The sequence below is a fragment of the Silene latifolia genome, chromosome 6 (genome assembly GCF_048544455.1).
Source record: "Silene latifolia isolate original U9 population chromosome 6, ASM4854445v1, whole genome shotgun sequence".
NCBI classification, from domain to species: Eukaryota; Viridiplantae; Streptophyta; class Magnoliopsida; order Caryophyllales; family Caryophyllaceae; genus Silene; species Silene latifolia.
The window spans coordinates 4,921,560-4,930,824 of record NC_133531.1 but is presented as its reverse complement, the minus strand read 5'-3'; the positions used below and the strand labels follow the sequence as shown (position 1 = coordinate 4,930,824).

Here is a 9,265-nt window from a genome sequence, read left to right as displayed (position 1 = left end):
TCAAAGATGGCAAATCGTATTTATTGATAGAGATAATACGAAAAATTCATGAGAGATACGTGTAGTATGTAAGGACAACTGATTAGGCTGAATTTAATTAAAAAAAATTAATTACAATCTATCTACACACAATTACAAATGCAGCAACTGAAGTAACTTGGCAGTCAAGATCAAGTCCAACAATGAAAGTATAACTTCTACCTTATACTACCAAGTTGCTAAGTAACAATTTCACATCAGGGATGAATAGGAAAAACAGACGAAATGATGAATGCTCACCCATTCCGCTATATACTCCGATCTTTTAGCAATTACAATTTACGAAAAAGAAAACAATCTTCGTGTAGCATTACTTTTCTGGATTTCAAATACCAAACATTACTTCAGTTGCGCATTTCGCGGCATGATAAACAGCTCATGTTCATGCAGATCTCTAGCATATAGCCATATACATAGTCAACTTGAGTTGAAATTGATCTAGAAGTATCAATGAGAGTATATCGAAGACTAGTGCAGGAAATGCTGCAGAAATCTGGCCTGTGCACTATTACTTACATATATATATATACCAGGACCATGCCATTCTATACACTAAATCAAGGCGAATATGAAGTAGAACCATATAGAATTGTGACTAAAGGCAGCATATGGAAACATTGTGAACCTGAAGTGGGGGAAAAACTGCAGTTGCCTGTTCTTTTAATACCGATAAGAATCATCTGTTTCGATTATGTTGTAACCACTCTTGAATTGCAGAGCGGAGAGCACGATTAGGGGTAAGGTTATGGTTTTCAAGTGTCACATTAGTCATAGGTGAACTATCATGACCACTATCTAGCCAACCTCTAATAGCTTCTGCTTCATAAGTAAAACCGTCAGAAGCAATGTGTGGATCCTCCATTATTTCCTGCGCGTTGAATACAAGAATTAATTTTTACCCCCCATCATAAGCCTAAAAAACAGAAAAGGGTGCGAAAAGATGAGTTCTAAGTCCCAACTAACCTGAAAAATGGGGCAAATGAAATAATTTGGTGTTTGGTTGTCAGAAGCCAGTCGAACAATAGAAGAGCTTTGGCATGAGACTTTCATCGGTTCAAGCACTCTCCATACATCAGATTCAAGGTCAGGACGATTCTTTCTGTTCATATCACAACACCTCAAAGCCAAGTGAGCTAGCTGCTCGGCCTGGACAAAAGGCCAGTCTCCAGCAGAAGAGTCCAACATGCGTTTGAGAGTACCGTCAGACAAAGCACACTTCACTTCCTTAGCTATTCCTAAGGCTGATTTTCCGGTCAATAGGCATAACAATATAATCCCAAATGAATAAACATCAGACTGAGGTGAAAGTTCTCCAGTTGAAAGAAACTCAGGGTCCATGTAAGCAAACGTGCCCTTCGGTTGTGTAGTGAAAAATAATGCAGTATGATCCACTGAGGTTTCACCACTTGATACCAGATGGCACATGCCAAAATCGCTGAGCTTGCACACACAATTTCCATCAAGAAGCACATTTGAGGGTTTTAAGTCACCATGTATACAACAACCAGGTCCGCTTGAATGGAGGAAGATGAGGGCAGAACATAACTCTGTGGCTATCCGAATTCTGGTCTGCCATGGTAGTGGGGGAGCATTATCCTTACAGATGAGTCGGTCCTCAAGGCTTCCTCCGGGTAGATACTCATAAACAAGAGCCCAAGATTCTGGACAGGCACCCACTAGAGTTACCAAGTTTGGATGCCGCAGCTTGCTTAAAGCATCAACCTATAAGGAATGAAATTTTAGGACTCAGTAGACATGTCAAAACTCCATTGACTCGAATAGGATAACCCGAATATGAATAGAAATCTGAATTAGCCCAATCCTACCCATACTCATTCCCGAATTTCGCGGGGCCTGATATAGACCCAATCTGAAATGACTTAACCCAAAAATGACCTAGTCCAAAATGGCCTGAATTAACTCAAAAAGGCTTGGATGGGGAATATGATCTAATCATGAACCAATCCATAAACATCAACTAGCATATGGTAGGAACCTAACCCAAAATAACCCGTCCTGATCTGGACCTATCGAACACTCGATGTGCACAATATTTCAGATATTACCGACTTGAACCGGCCTATACCCTGAATGGCCCATTTGCCAGGCCTAGGACCTATGCCTAATAGAGGGTTTATCACCTCAAAACCAATAAACTTTCACAATGCTTTGACAAAAGTTTTGCAAAAGATACATTAAATGTTAGCCATGTGGCTCAGTATTGTTTTTCAGGTACAGGGTGACTAGAGAATGATCTAGTTATCTCCTACAATATGTATCTACGTGAGAAACATACACCAGTGTCCAGTATTATGACTTCTTAAGGCAAGTTTTTGATAATCTGAGACTAGGGACATAGCTAACTAAGAAAGGGCTTGGAAATTAACAGGTGAGGTAACAACTCAAAGATACATCAAGTGGAGTAAAATAAAACATAGTTTCGAATATCTACCTCTTGAGTAAACTCTCGAGGACCCTGCATGCTTTTAGCACTGAGTATCTTTATTGCTACTTCAGTGTGGCGTAAGATTCCTTTATATATGCTTCCATAGCCTCCTTCCCCGATTTTCAAGGATGGATCAAAATAATTAGTCGCCTTTTCCAAATCAGAGAAAGGAAACACAGAGAAGAAAACAGGGACGTGTGAGTCTGATGGTCCCTGATCGAGTTGTTTGCTCAACTTCTCAGCTTCTCTAAGAGCATTATCCCTCTCTATTTGCAATTTTTCATGCTCATTCTTGTACTTTTGCAACAACTCCACTGCTGAGAATAATTTCTCCTCCAACTCTTCCATTGAATGTTTTGATTGCTCAATTAGCTTTTCAAGTGAAAACTTCTGATCCACTTTCTGGTGGAGTTCATGTGATACTTTAATCCAATGGTTCTTCATATTTTCGAGCTCCTCCTTCCCTTTAGCCAACTCTTCTTCTAATGCTTTCCTTAATTTAACTTCCGTGTAAAACAATCTTTCAGCCGTTTCAGCCTGCAAGTTTTACAGCCATAAAGTTGAGGAGATAAAGCAGGAAAAAGGTATCATAACAGATATATGTTCCCATCATTAACACAGTTAAAATTTTGCAAAAAACATGAAAGAGAACCAGAAGACTAGTGTTATAACAAATTTTTTCAATCCCCACCCAGAAAAATAACCAGAAAACAAACGTGCTTACTGCTTACAAAGGTATGAAGATTTCCAATCTTTCTATTACCTTACGAATCGAATTCAAGGCTTCCTTCTCCGCTTTTTGACGTCTCATTGATTCTTCAAAAGCAACTCTCCGTGAATTTTCAGCATCTAACATGGCATGCTCAAGTTGATTATAAAGATTATCATTTATGCTGCTTTCCTGTTGGAACAAAAAATTCACAAGCTTGGAAGGTGTTTTGAAAAGACAATGGATGTGCTAAACAAGCTTGCCAGACAGTTAGGGAGTAATTGCTTTTTTTAAATCTAATAAGTTAGGCCATTGACATATCAATGTCAGACTTCCAGGGTTCCAGAACACCGTAAAACAAAATAAAAGTTTGTGCATTTTGCCCAGTATTTGTGCTATAGATTTTAATATAAGTAAGCTCGCATACTTATATATTTCAAGTATTTGAAGGGATTCTGTATAGATCCGCCGCTGTAGTTACTAGTTAGGCATATCAAGCTTTATATGAAAATTCATACCAATACGCTAGGAGGTGAAGATCCCAAGAGCTTGTCCTGAGACTGATGCAAAGCCAGCAATACGGAATCAGTTTCTCTGGCATCGTCACGGGCCAATGATCGACAGGGTGAATTAAAAACTGATTCACTTTCCACTGAGCACGCTGACGACTGTGAAAAACTGACCCTTGATGATTGGCCAAATCCAACAGAAGTACCTTCATCTCTGTCAAAATCAGAAAATCTAAATCTGGAAACTAGATCTTGACTTAGACTTCTGGCATCGGGATGATTATAATCCAAGGCTGATGACTGTGAAAAACTGACCCTTGAAGATCGGCCAAATTCAACAGAAGAACCTTCATCTTCGTCAAAATCAGAAAATCTTAATTTGGAAACTAAATCGTGACTTAGACTTCTGGCATCAGGTTGATTATTATCCAAGGCACTTGACGGTTTCTCTTCAATATGCAGAATTGGTTGCTTCACAGCTTCCCTGCGCAAAAAGTGGTGTTGTGTTAAAAGGCATTAGTGAACTCACAAGGATCTAGGATAAAGAAAATGTAAATTCAATGCCTATCTCATTACTAGTTTCTGATAGTGGCCCCATATCAGCAGGCTATGAAAAGTACTAGAACAAAGATGTCGAATATGTCTCAGAACTTTTGAATTGCCTCACAAAATGTTAATGATCAGACATTTGTTTCAGTTCACCTAATCATTCTTATAAGAATAATGCGGCTAAAGCTGTTTTGGTGTTGTTTCTGAACATGATAAGAAGCTTTTCAGTGACTGAGTACCAAAAAAACTCCCTTTAAATTTACAGCCTTCGGCCAATAATTTGAGTGTTGACAGGCACAGAGAAGCAAGTTTCTTTAACCTCTTTTAGCAAAAGTGGAGGGAAAGGAAGGGGAGGGGGAAGGAGGGAAGGGAAAGGGGAGGGGGAATGGAGTGTGGGTGTTTGGATATAATTTCCCTCCAAATCTTGCCTATTGTGAAGAGATTTTGATTAGGCTTGGAGGAGGGAAATTGGATCCCTCCAAATCTCTCCCCCTCCATTTCCCTCCACCCTCATTTGCTATCCAAACAAGGGATTTTAAATCCCCTACTCTCCCTCCCTTTCTTTTCCATCCAAATCCCTCAATCCAAACACACCCTTAGGGTCTGGAGGAGATATGAGAATCAAGAGGCCAAAAAGGTGAAACTTCCAACTCCCTATATGTAAGGTTGAGTTCAATGAGAACCAAAGTCAGGATGATGTAGACAACTAGACAATAATGCAGAGAACCTTAAATGGTCAAACTTCTGAAAACAGGTGTTCCATCAAAGTACCGTATTTTAGAACCAGTAAGCCTAGGAAAACTTTAATGAACTGAATAGATAGTAGCAGCCCTTAGCTATCCAAATGGCCACATTTAGCATCCCAAATCTTAGGGCCAACAAATGGGATCAAGACCCATCTAGCGTCCAATAGGACAATACATATAACTGGCGAATCAACATGGTAACTGTATTAGTCATAAATACTGAATTCACTAGTAAAAATGTGACACACGGTCAGAGCAACTGATAAGCAATATAACCAAAATAATTTCACAGTCACTTCGGGCAACCAGAAAATAATTTCAAATAAAGGGATTAAGCAAAGACGTGAAGCGAAATTGAAAGACCATACCTCGTATAGATTAGATAGCCCTTGCAGACAAACCAGATGTGACAATAATCAGGTGCATGATTGCGCACATAAATGGCCTTTCTTGACTTGGGTTCCACAATTTTCCTTCAATACAAATAACAAGTTGAAAATTACAAGCCTTTAGTTCATTAATAGCATCTCTCATTCATAATATGAATCTGCTCCAAAGTAAATTACCTAGAAAATTAAATATTAAGAGCCATGATATCCTTTATACCAACCTCTTATATGTACGGTCTGCAGCAGCACCCATGACAAGTTTCCCGATCCTTTGCTGAGATATGAGTTCTACTATTCCCTCCTCTATGGTGGAATCGACTTCTATATGTATTTTCTCAGCAAGTACCTGCCAAAATAGTTTCATCAACTTTCCTTATGTTGGTAAAAATAAAATGAAAACACCAATGCATCACCGCTTGCTAATTTTAACAAGGGAAAGAGATAATACCCCAACTTGAGCACAAATTTTAAGATAAGCATCTAGAATTGAGAGCATCTCTTGTTGTTCCTTTTCCCTAAATGCCTTCAATTCCTTCTCTCCCACTTTACTTGCTGGAAATTTCCCACCCACTGCAATTAGATAGCAATAAAGTAGAGTGAGCAGAATGAGTTATACATAAAGAGTTAAAGACCCAGAATAGGATAAGCAAGGAGTAAAAAAAAGCAACTTATCATGAAACCTTTGGTAAAAGTACATAACTAGAAGCAGTCATAAGAAACAGATAGCATTGCTAAAGACACCAGCATAACAAGGAAGACAAAACTTTCAGAGTTTCAGGTCATCATTCCACTAATACTGGTCATTACATGGAAGATCATGACGCCACTTTAAGTTGCAAGAGCCAAGTAAGCCAATGGAAATGAACAAACCAAAAATGGATAAGCTGATAGCCCCTGCCCCGCACCCCAAAACCGTAAATCTCTTTCGTTTTCATGTTGTAAATAGGCACATTATCTCAAACTGTAAGACGGACAGAGAACAATATCACATTAAAGATTGTTTTGATATCAGGAACTACCAAAAATCCCATATGAATGAAGCCAGGAAGGATTCCTCATTCAAACAGCACTCAACAGAAATTAAGAAGTCGTTATGTTGTTAAAAGAGTCCTATGCGTCTATGACAAGGACAGATCATTAGTATAGACCTACTTTAAACTCCCTGGCTGACTCAAATATTGCTAACTATGAGATGTGGACTTAAGTGAAAGGTGTCACTGTGGTCCAATCTGCATCAATTGAGAACCTAAAACCCAGCACTAAAATCATAGGAACAAATACTTGGGAAACGCCGAGAAACTTATTAACCACTTAAGATCAAGGCATGCAGAATAGTTTTAAGCAATTGTTAGCTCTCCTATAAAGACACAAACATAGAAGCTAAACATTTCTATACCACTAACATATGCCTCAAAAACTTCCACCTATGACGAGGAAAGGGGGTCATGTGTACGCAACCTTTATCCTGTGTTAGAAAGCACAAACAGAGGGGTTGTTTGGTTACCCACTAAACAACACAGGAATTTAAATTCATGTGAATTGCAAAATTGGCATGTTGTTTGGTTACCCCAATTCACATGAATTGGGAGTTCCCATGAATTCAAATTCCTCCATAATGGAGGAAGTGGCTTACCTAGGTCCCATAGGTAAGTGGGAATGCCTACATGAATTGCACTTCCTACATGGCAACCAAACAATATTTTCTAATTCACATGAATTCTAAAATCGTGTGTTTTATGACTTCCTAGGCAATACGAATTCCTACATGCAACCAAACGACTCCAGATTGTTTTAGATTGCCATAGTAAAAATTGCACCGAAAATGCGTAAGCACCCAAATACTACACCACAATAACATTTGTCAACCAAAATTTGAATCATAAATTCATAATACCACAGTATAAAGCAAAAACCCTATCTAAGTAGTGAGGAGTAATTACTTGGCATGGGTATCATTTTGGCAGGGACATGAACATAAAGGATGCATATTTTCTTCCCTTTCGAGTTATGCAATGCCCATATAAGTGCTGACTTGCTCTCCTTAACCTCTTTCCCTACTGCCACATATATCTTGTCATCTACTATCACCTCATTTCCGGGTTTCCCCGTAATTTCTCCCCTTGATCCCATTCCCTTAAACTCCTCAATTTCTGGGTATCTCACCCTTCTTCCAATTTGACCCCTAACATCCACCATATAGCACACCCACAACCAATTTTAGTTACTCGTAACAATAACAATAACAAGAAAGCCCTACTAGTAAAATAATTTAGGGTCGGCTAACATGAATCATACGCGGTAATATGACAAAATTAATTAAATTAATGACACTGATTATGTATATTAAATTATAACACAATTAACTTGTTCTATACAATACAATGATTCAATGAAGTACAAACATGGGCAAATTAGAAAGATAAAGTTAAATTCTTCATAATTTCAACAAAGATTCAACCAACATAAAATAAAATAAAAAATGGGTTTTTGAAAAAATGGGGTTTTATGCAAGAAAAAGCCAAAATAATTGAAATTAAATAAACAATATTTCTGGGTAAAAGAGATAACTTGTCTTCATCACAAAAACCACATCAAAACACAACGAAGAAGATACCTCTATCTTTAATTATTGTTAGTCAACATTAACAAATCAACATAGACTGTTGAACAATCAACAACAAATGAAGTATAATTAGGAAGAATTAATAAACAAATAAGGAATTAATAAACAAATTAGGAATTACGTATATCATCTTGTAATATGTTTAACCAAGTCAATGCATCTACGACTTTTCTTCTCTTTGTATACATTTCTGTAGTGACTGCTGACTAGTCTAATTTACGTTGCTACAGTTGTGCTTTGTTACTACGAAGTAACTAGTTGAAAAGTTCATGCGATGCACGGGTCTCTCATTAGGATTATTTTTAAAAATGTATTTTAAGTTAATAAAAAAAAAGTCATACTATATTGTCATTGATGAAAAAAAAAATCGTTATTGCTTTTAGCATAAAAGTTTTGACATCGATTAGTATAACATCAAGTAACATAGTTATAGTAATTAGTAGTCCGTATGTAGTTAGCTTTTTCATTGTTACATACACAATCGGTTTTTAATTAAATATAAAACGCTCTCTCTATAAACACGGTGGAGCTCACCAATATGAACCCTTAATAACGGAGACATGTTTTCAAATTATTTTACAACTACATAAAACTGAATGATGTTACAAAAAACAGCATGTATCATAATTATATATATTTAGTGCGTTAGCAGAAAATGTTAGATATCTTACAACATAATTTTAACTTGACTATTTACAATTAATAGTATTTGCTCCGTATAAACATCTTGCAAAATCAAATACAAACTGAATTCCAATAGAATTAGTAATCTTTAAATACAATCAAAATATCTCTAATTCTATTACATAGAATGCATGGGCACCTAGTTGTATCATATGTGACAATAACATCAGTTAGTAGTTTATGTCATTTTTTTTAAATAGTCGGGTTACCAAGTTAGTATAATAATGTCAGTTCGTAGTATATATTTTATGGCACCGTTGAAAACATTATTTTACGTTTCCATGGTCTGGTAATAGAAAACTATTAAATTTAACAAAAAGTCAAACTATGTTAACAATAGGAGCAAACAAAATTTCGGGGTTTGATTTAGATGAGGACAGATTAATCATCAGTTCCTATAACGAAAACGCAACTAAAGTGTTGTGGCATTTGGTATTTAACTATATCAGTTGTATACTAACATTCAGAGATATAGTTGGATTATAGTGTTACTGTTCTTATTGTCTAAGCACCATCAGTTTTTAACCGAAATAGTCTCTGGCTACTTATCCTTAAGAACTTCATGCAAAAT

At 36.9% G+C, this 9,265-nt stretch overlaps 1 protein-coding gene across 4 annotated transcripts; it reads right to left on the bottom strand.

Annotated features, from left to right (window-relative positions):
* Positions 1-64: 64 nt before the first annotated feature.
* Positions 65-8,252, bottom strand: LOC141586095 (U-box domain-containing protein 33-like). 4 transcript variants are annotated; one of them, XM_074407220.1, is made up of 10 exons: positions 8,132-8,252; positions 7,328-7,569; positions 5,836-5,957; positions 5,609-5,733; positions 5,367-5,471; positions 3,713-4,187; positions 3,249-3,386; positions 2,492-3,022; positions 1,003-1,761; positions 65-907 (listed from the first exon to the last, which is right to left on the bottom strand). In XM_074407220.1, exons 2-10 carry the CDS (start codon positions 7,515-7,517, stop codon positions 716-718), a joined length of 2,637 nt encoding a protein of 878 aa, XP_074263321.1. In that variant the 5' UTR covers positions 7,518-7,569; positions 8,132-8,252; the 3' UTR covers positions 65-715. The 4 variants fall into 4 exon arrangements, with proteins under 4 accessions (XP_074263321.1, XP_074263322.1, XP_074263320.1 ...); XM_074407221.1 differs by having other exon boundaries at positions 8,002-8,220; XM_074407219.1 differs by lacking the exon at positions 8,132-8,252 and having other exon boundaries at positions 7,328-7,995.
* Positions 8,253-9,265: the final 1,013 nt, after the last annotated feature.

What these genes read in the sequence shown, in the direction of transcription:
- LOC141586095 (XM_074407219.1), bottom strand. Translation starts at nt 7,583, where the DNA reads ATGGTGGATGTTAGGGGTCAAATTGGAAGAAGGGTGAGATACCCAGAA. An exon ending in CTTCACCTCCTAGCGTATTG is followed by an intron (nt 3,387 to 3,712) that starts GTATGAATTTTC and finishes TTGTTCCAACAG; the next exon opens with GAAAGCAGCATAAATGATAA. An exon ending in TCATTTGCCCCATTTTTCAG is followed by an intron (nt 908 to 1,002) that starts GTTAGTTGGGAC and finishes TTCAACGCGCAG; the next exon opens with GAAATAATGGAGGATCCACA.